At 52.1% G+C, this 13,711-nt stretch overlaps 2 protein-coding genes across 2 annotated transcripts in view; one reads left to right on the top strand and one right to left on the bottom strand.

Moving 5' to 3' along the window:
• RYR3 (ryanodine receptor 3) overlaps positions 1–5,750 on the top strand; it is a 511,176-nt gene extending 505,426 nt beyond the window's left edge. Inside the window, exons 100-104 of the mRNA XM_072738189.1 lie at positions 310–466; positions 1,340–1,404; positions 1,721–1,821; positions 3,847–3,898; positions 4,800–5,750. Of these exons, the coding sequence (XP_072594290.1) occupies positions 310–466; positions 1,340–1,404; positions 1,721–1,821; positions 3,847–3,898; positions 4,800–4,895 (471 nt within the window). The 3' untranslated portion in view covers positions 4,896–5,750. The remainder of the gene's footprint in view (positions 1–309; positions 467–1,339; positions 1,405–1,720; positions 1,822–3,846; positions 3,899–4,799) is intronic.
• A 115-nt stretch (positions 5,751–5,865) lies between these two features.
• AVEN (apoptosis and caspase activation inhibitor) overlaps positions 5,866–13,711 on the bottom strand; it is a 170,677-nt gene continuing 162,831 nt past the window's right edge. The window contains exons 3-6 of the mRNA XM_072738191.1: positions 13,143–13,213; positions 10,452–10,547; positions 7,136–7,460; positions 5,866–6,331 (exon numbers count right to left, since the gene is read on the bottom strand). Coding sequence (XP_072594292.1) covers positions 6,216–6,331; positions 7,136–7,460; positions 10,452–10,547; positions 13,143–13,213 — 608 coding nt within the window. The 3' untranslated portion in view covers positions 5,866–6,215. The remainder of the gene's footprint in view (positions 6,332–7,135; positions 7,461–10,451; positions 10,548–13,142; positions 13,214–13,711) is intronic.

Genomic DNA, 13,711 nt, shown 5'->3' with positions numbered 1-13,711 from the left:
CACCCCCCTAGGTCCCCCCCCCCCGCCCCAGCCAGGCCCTCAACCTCCTGGGAGGCACCAGCGGCCTCGGGGCAGTTGGACTTCTGCACCCCCCAGGCATCCCCCTGCGGACCTCAAATGGTTCACCCCTTTCCTCTCCCTTTAATGAGGGAAGAATATCTGCCATAGGCCAAGTCTGACAAGGCCCTGGCCTGCCATGGGGGGCGTGGGGGACGTCAGGAGCCGCAGGGCTGAAAGGTCTGCTGACTGGCAGGCTAAAGACAACACCCTGCGACCTTCCCCAAAACTGCCACTCTTGCCGTTCCCCAGTGTTACCTGTTCCACATGTACGTGGGAGTGCGCGCCGGGGGCGGCATCGGAGACGAAATTGAAGACCCCGCCGGAGACCCCTACGAGATGTACCGCATTGTCTTCGACATCACGTTCTTCTTCTTCGTCATCGTCATCCTGCTGGCCATCATCCAAGGTGGGCTGCCGCTCGTGAGAAGGACGAGCAGGGCGGACGCCTGGTTCTCTGGCCTGGGCCTGGGCCTGGGCCTGGGCCTGGGCCTCTGAGTGGAGGTCCCCGCGCGTCGGACTCGCTTATTCAACAGAAACTTACAGAGCATCCGCCGCGCGAGCGTGGGCCACACGAGCCACACCTGGGAACCCGCCCCGGGACCTTGTGAATCCGAGTGGGGGTGCAGCCCAGCTGCCGTCCCCCCACTTGGGGTGCTCCTGCCCTTACTTTCTCCCAGGCCCCGTGGCCACGAAGGAGCGGAGAGCAGTGGCGGGACAGGGCCAGCGTCCTCCGGGGGAGGGTGCGGGCATCGTAGCCCCGAGGTGGTCAGGAATGAAGAACGGCCATGAACTGAGTTTGAGTCGTGCCACTACCCGTGCTCGGTCCTGCAGAGCGCGTCAGGGGTGCAGTGGGATGGAGGCAGCAGAGCAAGGACACGGAGACACGAGGACAGCAGCAGACGGGGGATCCGCACACCAGGACCTGCCGGCGCTAGGGTGGTCCTCGGAGACGGGGCGGACGAGAGACTGACCGCACAGGCATCCCCGGCCCCATCGGGGCCCGCGGGCTGCCAGCAGCACTGAGCCACGGGCTGCGTGGGGGCGACCAGGTGGTCAGGGTGGGCGGGCGGGCCAGTGTAGACCGCCGCAGGGAGGCCGAGTGAGGGGAGCACAGACGCGGCCCAGCACGTGCCCCTCGAGACTTGCTCTGACTGTGCTTTACAGGTGGAGCCCGACGGTCACTTTCTTGCCAGCACCACGGCCCTGCTGCTGAGCCTCTGCCCGAGCCAGCCCGCAGCTCCCTGAGGTGCTTTACCTGTCTCTGTATTTAAAATACCAGGTCTCATCATTGACGCCTTTGGAGAGCTGAGAGACCAGCAGGAACAAGTGCGGGAGGACATGGAGGTAACGCTGGGCTGGCCCCAACGTGCGTGTCTTGCGGCCATGGGTCTAGAACCCTGGGGCCTGCTACCACTTGCTGCTGCCTGGGCCCGGGCCCCCACCCGTCCATGGCTTGGGGTGGGTGGTTGCTCCCCCGCACCCACCCCCACTCGGCTCGGCCAGCAGGGGCTCCGTGGCACTGGGGGGATGACTAATGCCAGAGCACTGGAGACCGAGTCCGCACGGTGGGCCCCCCCCCGCCCCCTCGGGAGACTGCGCCCCCCCCCCCCCGCCAGGTCGCACCTGCTGACGCTCCTGCTGCCTCTCCCCTTCGCCGTAGACTAAGTGCTTCATCTGCGGGATTGGCAACGACTACTTTGACACGACTCCTCATGGCTTCGAGACACACACCGTACAGGAGCACAACTTGGCCAACTATCTGTGAGTGCTCGCTCCACAGGGGCCGGGCCGGGACAGAATGAACGAAAGGGCGATGCCCCCTGCGCACCTCCAGGCCCCATTTCCGCCTCTTTCCCCAAGTAGAGTTGAGTGGGGACACCTCGAGGGCGTCCCGGGAGCTTTCCAGGCCCCTAGCAAAGGACAGCCTCCGCCGGGGACGGCCCCAAGCCTCCCTCTCCTTCTCTACTGAACTTTCCCCATCACCGCTCCAGTGTTGGTTTTTAACCCTCACCCGAGAACAAAGCCTACAGCCCCACTTTCACTCCCAGCTACTGCCCTGCTACTTTGTGCCCTTCCAGTGAAGCTCAGTGTCTGGGCTCACAGTCCTCCGTCTTTCTCTTCCTGGTCCCCTGAACCCATTCCAGACAGGCCCTGCCCCGCTCCCACCCCCCCCACATCTGCTCCTGTCACAGTGGTCAGTGACCTGCATGGTGCTGGATCCCGTGGTTCACCTGCAGGCCTCACCCTGCCTGTCCTCTCCTGGGAACATGCAAGTGCCAGGAGGGCTGGGTAGTGGGGATGTGGGTGTTTCATGCTGCTCTCTCCTAGCACTTGGCATAGTGCTTGGCCCCCAGAAGGTGCTAATAAGTATTTTGCTTGTTCTGAATAAAGCTTTCCCTCAGGAATAAGATTTTCAGAGCCTATTATGTGCCATGGACTGCGTATGAAGCTCGTAACTGAAATAGAGACTACTACTACTAGAGGCAATTCAGATTCTCTACGTGATCATTTTCAAGAAAAGAAAAGCTCCCCTCTGGGTCTGCACTTTATTGTTTAGGAAAAACTGATCTTTAGGATGGAACAGGCTTAGCCTTTGGGAAAGGTGTTGTTGCAAAGACCTAGCTCTTTGCTAGAATAGGAGTTTAAGAAAAACAAAAACAAAAAACCTTTACCCTTCCTCAAGTCAGGAGGATTCATCATTGTTAATTCTCATGAAGAGAATTTTCATGTTCACGGAGGTGATCAGGATGGATGTCCTTCTATGAAGGGTGAGCACTTGGCCACTCATCAGGACCTTGGAGCAGAGAAACGTGACAGGGTGCTGTAATGCTGTCCCGCTTCTACATCCGCCCATCGCACTAGATATTATGGTCGTCTTCTTCTGGCTCTGTGTACCCTCGCAGCCTGCTTGAGGAGAGAGGACCCACCTCATTCATGTCTGAAACCCCCTAAAAATGGTGCTTTGTCAAATAAATATGCTAGGAGATAATGTCCTCCGTGCCTGAGTCTCAAGGGAAAAAGGAGGACGGAACCAAATCTGTTTACAGCCTCTGAAGCTATACATCTAAGGGGACTCAGCGAATCTGAAGTCTGGGGCTCGGGTTCTCTCCACCCTCAGTCTCACAGTCCAATCTTTGAGGGCACAAGACTGGCTCTTTGGGAGGATCTCTGAGGTCATGCAGTGTGAGCTGATAGACCAGCCCAGGCCCCAAGGAACCTGGGTACACCAGATGGACAGACTCAAACCTTAGCTCCCCCATGGTCAGAACGTGTGAACTGCACTGGCATTTGTCAGATGGCCATGATACAAACCAAACTCTATTTCTGAAGAGAACTTAATGAGGTTAAATACTTTCTACCTTTTTTCATGATATATCTTTGAGACACACAATTTCAGTTCTACATTTACCTATTATTAATCATACAGTAAGAGTTTTGGTGACCATTTTAGTGTTTAAAAAAAAAAATCCTAGAGAAAGAACATGCAAGCTGGGGTGGGGGTGGGGGTGGGGAGAGGGAATGTTAAGCAGTGCAGAGCCCCACACGGGGCTCAATCCCGTAACCCTGAGTTCATGACTGGAGCCCAAATTGAGTCAGACACTCAACTGACTGAGCCACCCAGGTGCCCCTGTTAAGGATTTTTTAGAAAGGAAGCCAAAATGCTTCCTCCAAAGGGCTCTTAGCTCAAGGTTTAGGAATGGTAAAAAGAACTTCTCCTCACAAAAAGACTAACCAAAGTATTATTGTCTTTGTCTCACTTACTATACCTTTCTCCCCTTGTTTCAGGTTCTTCCTGATGTATCTGATTAATAAAGATGAAACGGAACACACGGGGCAGGTGAGGAACCAAGTGGCTTAAGAATCATACCCCTGCATTAAGAGTCTCCCTTTCAGAAGTCTTGAGACTCAGCAGAGCATAGGGTGTCTGTGATAGACACGTGACTTCATTAGTCTCCAACGTACATTTTCCCCTACATTATTCCACCATCTCTTTGTGACTTACTTAAGAAGCCAATGTCCTAAGGCAACTCCAATCTGTTCCTAAAGACTTTCTGGTTATCCTTCCCAACTAACACTGACATTTTCTAAACCCCTGTGGTTACTGCTTCAGAGTAGAAGAGCTGGAGGTGGGGAGTACATTACAGAGAAAAAGACAAGGAGAAGCTGAGTGGGTGCCTCTAACAGAGAGTAAGATGGTGTGAGGACAGCCTGAGAACGAGAACCACCGCACACGTGGGTGACCCAGACTGTGGCAGTGTGGGTAATGAGTGAAAGTATATGTCAAGAGGGATTCTGTGACTAAGTATGAGAAACAAATGCCAACATAAGAGAACAAAGGGAAGAATAGGTTATCAAATATTCAAACATCCTCAGATTTGTAGGAAAACTTCACAGCTCGGACACTGGAGAGGCAACTGGTTCTAGATTTCCCTTCAGTTCTCCTCCAGGCATCTGGCCAAGCTAGCACTCACGGCACTCATTGTCCCCTTCTTGTGCCACCGTCTGCCTTCTAACAATTACAGATGACACAGACTCAGCCCATTGCTGGATCATTGCACTGTGTTCAGTGTTTTGAGTTTTGGCGGGACGGGGAAGGGGGAGGGGAGAGGAACAGAGCCAGCAAGAGGTACAAGTTGGGCCCCATCACCATTCTCCTGGGAGACCTTGCAGAGGAAAACCACCTGGGTTTGAGCTGACTGTGGTCTAAAAAGAAATGCCCTTTGTTCCCATTATTTCAGGAATCTTATGTCTGGAAGATGTACCAAGAAAGGTGTTGGGATTTCTTCCCAGCTGGTGACTGCTTTCGGAAACAGTATGAAGATCAGCTTGGATAAATTGAAATGAAAGAACTCTACGATTCTGGACAGTCAGCTTCCAGTGAAATAAATCTTTTATAGTTGTGCAAAATATTTGAAATGTGAAATATCCTAAATGCCTCCCTTACGAGAAAGTGTTTGTTACAAATATGTGATATTTTGGAATTGATTTGGCTTTTTGTGCCTAATGGACCTAGCCCTGGGGGAGGTGACCTCTCAAACTGTTAAAAGATGGCAAAGAATCAAGGAAACTGTGGTTGAGAATACCTTCAAGTTTTTCAGTTGTAATGGCACTAGTTTGTTGCCACGGTGTCCTTGAGGAAAGGGCCACAAGGATGAAATCTTCAACGCACAATACCTGAAATTTTACCCACTTGAACGTCACCTGACAGAATCACTAGTGACTCATGGTCTGAACTACAACTAATCATTTTAACTGCAGTCAATTATTTCCCAAGGTACGTGCTAGTGAATGTATTCAGAGTCAGCTTGAAAAACTTTAAGCAGTTAAAGAACTAGAAAAACCAACCAACCCTTTGTTGACACTGAAATATCAAGTGCCTTAAAATCTCTTTAGATCTAGCTATGCAAATTTTTTATGTTTATGTTCCAGACGGACAGTTCCATTCATTAGTTGTGTTGAACTTCCGTCTTTATGAAACTGCACTTGAAGGTTATTCATATATTGTTTTTCAGTAACAGCTTGTCAACTGCTGTTATTAGAAGTACTGTACTGAAAAATCAGAAAAATTTCAATCTTATGCCAACCTGAGTACTGCTTTATGGTCCCCTTGTAAGTAGTGGAGCTGCTGTGTTTAGGTGAACTCCTTACATCAAAGGAAGTGCCCACTGCAATAAAGTAATACACACCAATCCATAGCGTCGGCCTCTTGTAATGTACCTCCCCTGGATGATTCTACAGCCATCCTGGAATTGCCGGGAAAAGGGTCACAAGACCAAGAGCCTAAACCTCCAAGAAAGAAAGCAATTCCGTAGACCAGCGTTGGTTTATTTGGGCCAAATGCATGCCTTGTTTCTTGTTTCTAGTCTAGCAGCGGCACTGCTCAGCTGTAAACACTGCAAGGAAGGAGGCTGCCCTCAAGCAATCTAGCGGATCACTAAGCCAGAGAACAAATGCCACAAGTCTCTTAAATGTATAGTTTTGGATGTTGTGGAATGTAGAGGTAGGCCCTCGCTGCGCCAAATGTGGTGGGACACATGGGCCTGGAGCATGCTCAGAACCAGCTGTTCTGGAAGGACAGCCTTGGGCCCACCCTGACTGGACAAGGCAACCAAAATCTGCTTCAGGCACTTTTTTTCCCATTTTTCTTTTCTACGTTATGAAATCATACTGTCCAACCAGTCTTCAAGCTCTTCCTCAGTAACAGGTTTTGATGTACTTGGTTGCTCAGATTGCACATTCTTTTCGTCTGTCACAGATGGTTCTGCGGGACCTGGGGAAATGGAAGCCAAGTTAACAATTTCATGTCAGTCGCTTACTGGGGGCCCAGGCTGCCCTGGGGGGAGGGGGCGTTCCCGGACAGAACACACGCAGCCCTAGTTAGTGCTTTGCTTACAATAAGGGGGAACGTTCTAGCATTGCTCCTACTCCTTTAGCAGGTAGGATAATATCTGAACAGATTAATAAATGGGGTAGAGACCTGCTCTTCTGTTCATGCTCAAGGTGACTTTCATAGTTCACTGGTCTTCTAAAAAGACCCAACAGCTCAGTTTTCTGTTTACTCCTGTAGCAATCCGGGGAAGTCTTTAAAGGCTCTCACAAATGCAGTATGCGGGTGGAGCAGGCACCCTCGGCCTCCCCCTGGAGGGGCCGCTTGCTCACAGAACACACACAAAGGAGGAAGTGCTCTTTTGTCCAAAAATAAGATGGAAATAGCAAGTCTGGAGAGTTGGGTAACTGTCCTGTTGAGACAGTTGATTGAAAAGTCTGCTGCTGCACAGCCGAAGTCTACCAGGGTCTTAATGCCTTTTTAGGCACACACTCCAGCTGCAGCCTGGGCTTACTATTGCAGTCAGGCAGGTGGAGGCTCTGGAAGCCTGGCAGACGGAGCGAGAGTAATGTTGTCAGAAAGGTCGGCTAGGGGAAGTGGGGATGTGAGCGTAGAAACAGATGTCAGTGGACACCACCAGATCCGTGTCAGACACTGATGCAGACATGTGTGGGCACAATGCAGGTGGGGCTGTTTGCACAAAAACAAGAAGATGGATGGGAGGGGCAGGTAAACCAGAAGCCATACCTTTTCCTTCCTGGGCCACGTCTCCGTCTCTCTCAGATTCTAACCCAGGCGTCAGGTCTGGTAGGATGCTCTCCCCCTCTCTTACAGGTGCGTCTAGACTAAGCAGCAGATCTAATTCTTCCTCCAAGTGGTCTGCTGCCGACGGCAGTGGGGCAGTGGGTTTCTGGGGACCCCCCGAGGGGGCAGGACAGCAGGCGGCAGGTTTCAGCTCCGAGATGGACCCCTTTCCGCCAGGACCCAAGGGCCCTTTTAACTGCATCCCCAGTCCCTTGGCTTCGTCATTCCTCTTTGGTTTCATCTGAGGAAGCTCTAAAGGAAGGGCGGTCTGAAAGAGAACCATGATGATGGAGTTAAGAACCTGAGTCTCACCATGGGGATTCCTGGGGGGGGCTCAGTGGTTTAGCACCTGCCTTGGGCTCAGGTTGTGACCCCAGGGTCCTGGAACTGAGTCCCACATCAGGCTCCCCGCAGGAAGCCTGCTTCTCCCTCTGGCTGTGTCTCTGCCCCTCTCTGTGTCTCTCATGAATAAATAAAACCTTAAAAAAACAAAACAAAACAAAACAAAAAAACAGTCTCGCCATAGCTGCTTAGGCAGAAACAAAAGCGAAGGAAGCCAAACATTGTGGGATAAGACATTCAACTCAAACAGGAAGTTCACAAAGGGCCCCCCCAGCTCAGCCCTGCCCACACGGGGGAGGTGGGGACCCCAGGGGCCGCAGCAGGGCTGTGCCCACAAGGGGCAGCGCCGGGGCTCAGAGTTCCCGCTCTAACCCTGTGGAGTGGCAGCAGCAGGGTCTCCTCGGATGTCTGCGGATGCCCAGCGTGCAAGGAGTCACACCCGTTAAGAGGCCCCAAGGCGCAGCAGCAAACCCCATCTGTTCACCGTCCAGAAACGTACGAGTGGTGATGGTGAAGGACGGGCTGGTCAACAATGACTAGGTAACATTTGTTTTTTTTTTTTTTTTTTTTTTTTTTAAATTTTTTTTTTTATTTATTTATGATAGTCACAGAGAGAGAGAGAGGCAGAGACACAGGCAGAGGGAGAAGCAGGCTCCATGCACCGGGAGCCCGACGTGGGATTCGATCCCGGGTCTCCAGGATCGCGCCCTGGGCCAAAGGCAGGCGCCAAACCGCTGCGCCACCCAGGGATCCCACTAGGTAACATTTGAATAAAAAATGCCAGACACAAACACCACACACACAACTTGATTAGTTTTGCCTGGTTTGGGACTTTGTATAGCTGTAACCTTCACTAGGGGGTCTGGATGCTGGTCTCCGGGGGAGGGACGGGGCGGCTTCTGGAGTGCGGCCGGTATTCTGAGCCTCCAGCTGGAGGCTGAGTCCATGGTCACAATTCTTCTGCATGCACTTCCTGTCATGGTTTAACAAAAGCTGCCCCCCAGGTGACTGCAGTGTCTGGCAGAGGCTGAGCAGGTCGGCTGTGGAGGGAGGCCTGGGGTGACCAGCACGGGGGGAGCCCAGCCACCCCGTTGGAGGGCACTGTCCCCGTATCTACACACTGACACATCCTGAGCACATCCAGTGTGCTGATGACTTTTAGAACAGGATGGCTTCGCACATCAGTTTGCATCCGTCGCTGCCCGTGTGCAACACGAAGCTGGCATGTGCCAAGGACCACATCCTACTCCTGGAGTCATTCTGTTGTCCTGGACCTAGGGTCTGGCATTGTTTTTAACTCCCAGGTGATGCTAACGTGCAAACACCATTTGGAATAACTGCTCTATATCATGGGAGGAAGCAGGAGGTTCAAAACTATTTAAGCCAAGTTTCCAAAGTTACTGAAATTAATTGACACCACTATCTTGAGGCCTGCCCCCGACAGGAGCCCCTCGCGGTCACAGGCTCACAGTACTTCCTTTGCTCCCCGAGAGGCCCCTCCTCTCGGCGTTTCCTGGTGTCTTATGCTAACACTTCCCCACTCTGCGGGCCCCCCTGCACCTGGCAGGACCTGGAATCTCTGGACACCTGGCGGGGAAAGCAGCACTCTCCCAACCACTAAGAAACACCCTCTCCCCCAAGCCCCCCGGACATCTCTAAAGCTCCGTGGCGATTCCATCAGAGGCAAATGCCACCCCGTCTACTTCTGTGCCTTCCCTTAACTGTCCCCCAGTGCTGAATTCCACTTGCTGCCCTAAACTGGGGGCCAGTTAGTGCCATGGACATGACAGGTTGGGGGGCAACCAATTCATGCATCTGCTCAACTTTCACACCACATTCAGCTGCAGAACGAAGGCAACCATTGGAGTCACTGGGACTCAGTTTACACGCAAGACTGCTCAGGGTTTCACTTTTTAAAAAACAATGTAGTTGAGCCACAGTTGCATTTTGGAGTTCCTGTAGTACAACCCACTGTGCCTCTTCCTCTCTCAGCTCACCAATCAGTTGCTATCTTACACCAGCATCTTCCAAATTTATGCTTCCAGCCATTAATTCTGAACCTACAGCCAACTACTGTTTCCCACTGATACCCAGAGGCACACACCCAATAATGTGCAGGCCTCGCCCTTCCTGACACGACCCCGTCGCTGAGCTGCACAGGCTGGAAAGCCGAGGACAAGTCTCACTTGCTCGCTCCCCATTCCTAGCACTTACCAAGCCTCACAGACTTCCCTTCTGAAGCACCTCCCAGCAAAGGCCAGTCCTCTGCCCTCTCCAGCCTCCTTGCCCGCGGCCCCCTATGCCCCGGGCCTCCGCAGCCTCCTGCTTTCCCTCCCTGCCCTCACCCCGTGATGCAGATCATCACTCACCGCAGTGTCAGGACACTGGGCCGGGGCACTCCAAATCCCACCCCCATGTGTTTACCCTCGGGATCTCAGACAATCTCACCCTTGGTCCGGAATGCCCTTCCTAGCCCCCGGCTTCCTAGCCCCGCCTCGTCGTCGTATGTGCTGACGGCACACGACACTGGTCCTTCATGGACTGAGCGTGGCTGGATGACCTCATCAGTATAGTTCCCAACAGATGAAGCCCCATGGGATCGGGACCCACACCTGTGGGATCCATGCTGGATGTAAGCCTGGCACATAAATTTTTGAGTAAAATACCAGCCAGACTTTATAGTTTTCATTCAATTCCATTACATTTGATCCTTCAAAATGTTTCAAATGTAAAATGTAAAAACAAAAGAACGGAAAACTCTAAAAATTATTTCATTCTCCCTTAAAACTTTGAAAATGCGACCTTGACACAACAGCCTCAGCCTTATGAAAGGAGAAGCTGACTATGAGACATCCTGCAGGGTGACGTCCTTCACTCCTGTGTCCCTGCAGCTGGCAGACACTGTCGGGGTTTTTACCTGGACCAACTCGGCAGCAACATTGAGCCGGAGAGAGAGAGGCAGTTCTTGAAGGGCTCGGACCAGTGACTCGCAGTCCACATAAAACGCTGAATTCTATTAATGAAAAATCATATAAATATATCAGGTGATGATTACAAAGGGCCTGTTGGGGATAAAAGAGCAGATGACGACAGCAGTGAACACAGCATCCCCTGAAAGTGAGTCACAGATCACACGTGACAGGGCTGCCTTTTCTACCATCCCTGCATCAGGATCAGCAAATCCCAAGCCACGTTCTGGAGCCAGAGGTCACACTGAGAGCAGGAACAGGGCAGTCCTCACCCCACACCAACATTGCACAGCAGCCTAGAAACTAAGGATGCTTCTGGAATGACTGGCAGATTGAGAGAAAAAGAAGCATTTCATGGAATCTACGTGATTCCAGAGTGATCACTCCAGAGGGCGGCCTTGGAGTGGAGGGGAGAGCCGGGGACGCAGTGTGGCGGGGCTCTGGGCAGAGCCGCCGGGCCTGTGGGACTCTGGGCACAGCCGCCAGACTGGGACTACACCTCTACCCCCCAGACAGCACAGCACACCCCGCCCATGGGCTGCTGGCTTCCCTGGATCCCTCTCCTCGTTCGTGGAAGTCGAGGCCTGCCCCCACGATGACCTCCCAAGTTGACAGTATCTGAGGGAACGTTCCAGGTTATTTCGAGGCTTAAGGACAGTCCAGTGGCTGCCTTCCAGCGCGCCGGCCACCCAAGAGAAAGAACAAGCCAAGAGTTGCTTATAATGGCCTCACATTAGAGGGAAGCACCGCTGAGCACCCGTCTACACAGGCCCCACTAGAAACACAGCTTATTGTAAAATCACTGGCTTTGAGTACGAAGGAAAGCTGGGGGTCACCTGGTCGGGTCTGGGTTCTGCCACAGGAACATTGGGAACATCTCGGGGAGACCGGCCCGCAATGAGTGCAGGCAGTGACCCAGAGGAGGGAACCCACGGTCCGCCCCCCACCCCAGCAGGGCAGGAGGGCAGAGGGAAGCAGTGTGGCTTCCAGCAGCCCTTCCGAAATGCTCCCCAGTGTGGCCAGACGCAGTGTGGACAGCACCTGAGGGGGCCCCTGACCCTGGAACAAAGGAACTCACTTCTCAAAAAGCGCAGTGTACTCAAGGAGCAGGGCAGAGGGCGGCAGAGCCCTGCAGGGAGCGAGACGTTCAGCACACATGGCCTCTCTTACCCGGCACACCGCGCCTTGGGGCTGTGACCAGACCGGCATGGCTGTGTCTGCATTTTCAAGTTTGTAGAAACTCTCAACCTGGTAGAAGGGGTGATCCTGAATGCTTAACCTATGGGTGCGTCACCGCATGACATCCTGGAATCATGCCTCCCCACCGCCTGGGTAACCACGCACACACGGTGAGGACCTGGTCTCTGCCTTGCCTGCGCACCATTCACCTGCGCCCCCCCCCCAGCTCCCCAGACAGAAGGACCCTGGGGCGTGCTGGGGTCTGGCTGCAAGTGTCCAACTTCCTCTGCCCTCTTTTGCGTCATGTGCAAGGTACATGCTCCACAACTAAAGGCAGGTGTATGCACAAGGATACAGGGAACAGCCAGCCTGTGCCTCTGAGCCATGTCCTGAATGATGGACATCTGGCTGTATCTGCTTCTGGAATGAGTGTTGTCGTGTCATGTGCCCCCCCCCCCCCGTCTCTAACTCCTGCCCCATCATCCAAGGCCCAGCAGACACTGTGTGGCCTCCAAGCTGCCATCAAGTCTCGTCAAACCACCAGGTGGAGTTGCCGGGGTCCTGGAGCCTAGAACCTGACATCAAATGCCACTTTGGAAGAAGACTCCTTCGCTCAGGACCAGTCTTTCCCCTAAACGGCTAAAGCAGAAAGTCTAACATATAAAATGCGCTGAGGTGAAAAGCTTCTAATAGTCAAGTGTGAATTTTAAAGTAGGCTTAATTGGAATAATAACCACAATTCACTTTTTGGCTAGGTCATAAAATAACTTGGAGGTTCCTTTTTGCCTGGAGAGTCTCGTCCCCATATGCACCTGGCCAACCCTGGTGGTCTCTCACAGCTGGAGCATGCACCCTCACTGTACTGATGCCTTCTTTCCTACATGCTCTGAGGCCAACAGCAGGAAGCCAGCCGTGGTGGTTAGAACAAAGCCCCACCACCCTTGTCTTGAGGTCAATGTGCACAGAACCTTGGTCAATGTGCACAGAACCTAGTCTGGGTACTGAAAATCTGTCCCCTCTGTCCAGGAACCTTATTACTTCCTAGATTCTAAGTCTCAGTGTCCATGTAAAGACACACTAATTGGTTAGAAAAGAACCTGCTAGCAAGTCCACTTCGCAGCTAAAGAAAAAGATGGCCTTCGATCAGATCATTATACTTTCCAAAATTCTTGTCATCTTTTTCTTTCTCAAGTAAGCAAAAACAGAACCTCGTGAGGAGGTAGGTGGGTCATGAACCAGTTTTGATGGGGAATTGATGAATTTAGTTTGGGATGTGTCCTGCCCACACATCAACTCAAAATATTCAAAGTCAACTTGCCTTCTCTCTGCCCCATTAATGGCCTTGTCAACTCACCGGGCCACCAAGCTAGGAAGCTTAGCACCACTGCACACCTTTCTTCTACCATAAAGGTCTTCAGCCTTGAGAAGAGCCAATCCACATTCAAGACAAACCATCTTACCTGTTTTGGACCTGACACTTCACCATCCCACTCTTTCTCTTCAACAAACCGGAACTGTGAGAATGAGTCCCCTAGGGATAGAAAAAATAATAATATTTTATGCTGAAGCCAAAGGAAAACACTCTGTTCTCTAAATTTCCCCTTTGGAATAAAAGTGCCATTTCTGAAGAGCTAACTGTCCTGAATTCAGGGATGGCATTCAACAGAGGTTCCTGGCTTCCCCTGCCGTACACAGCAATCTGGGCATGATGGGCACCTGAAAATACTGTTGGAACCTGAATTCACAGTTTCACACCATTCTCAGTAAGCCACCATCTACATGCTTCTGGGGAGAGAACTAAACCAGCCTGCAGACATGGCCATCGACTCATATTTAGCACATTTTCATCTCATCTGCTTAATGTATGCAAGGAAACGGATATTTATGATTTGGGGAGTGGGCACAGCTTAAAAGGCAGAAGAGAACTGAAGGAAAGCAGTTCTAGGCTGACCCACAATATGACAGACTGAAACTATCTCTCTCTTTTAAAAGATTTATTTCTTCATGAGAGACACACACAGAGAGGCAG

This window comes from Vulpes vulpes, chromosome 15 (genome assembly GCF_048418805.1).
Source record: "Vulpes vulpes isolate BD-2025 chromosome 15, VulVul3, whole genome shotgun sequence".
In the NCBI taxonomy this organism is placed as follows: domain Eukaryota; kingdom Metazoa; phylum Chordata; class Mammalia; order Carnivora; family Canidae; genus Vulpes; species Vulpes vulpes.
The sequence above is the reverse complement of the archived record's forward strand: the minus strand, read 5'-3'. Positions and strand labels throughout refer to the sequence as shown.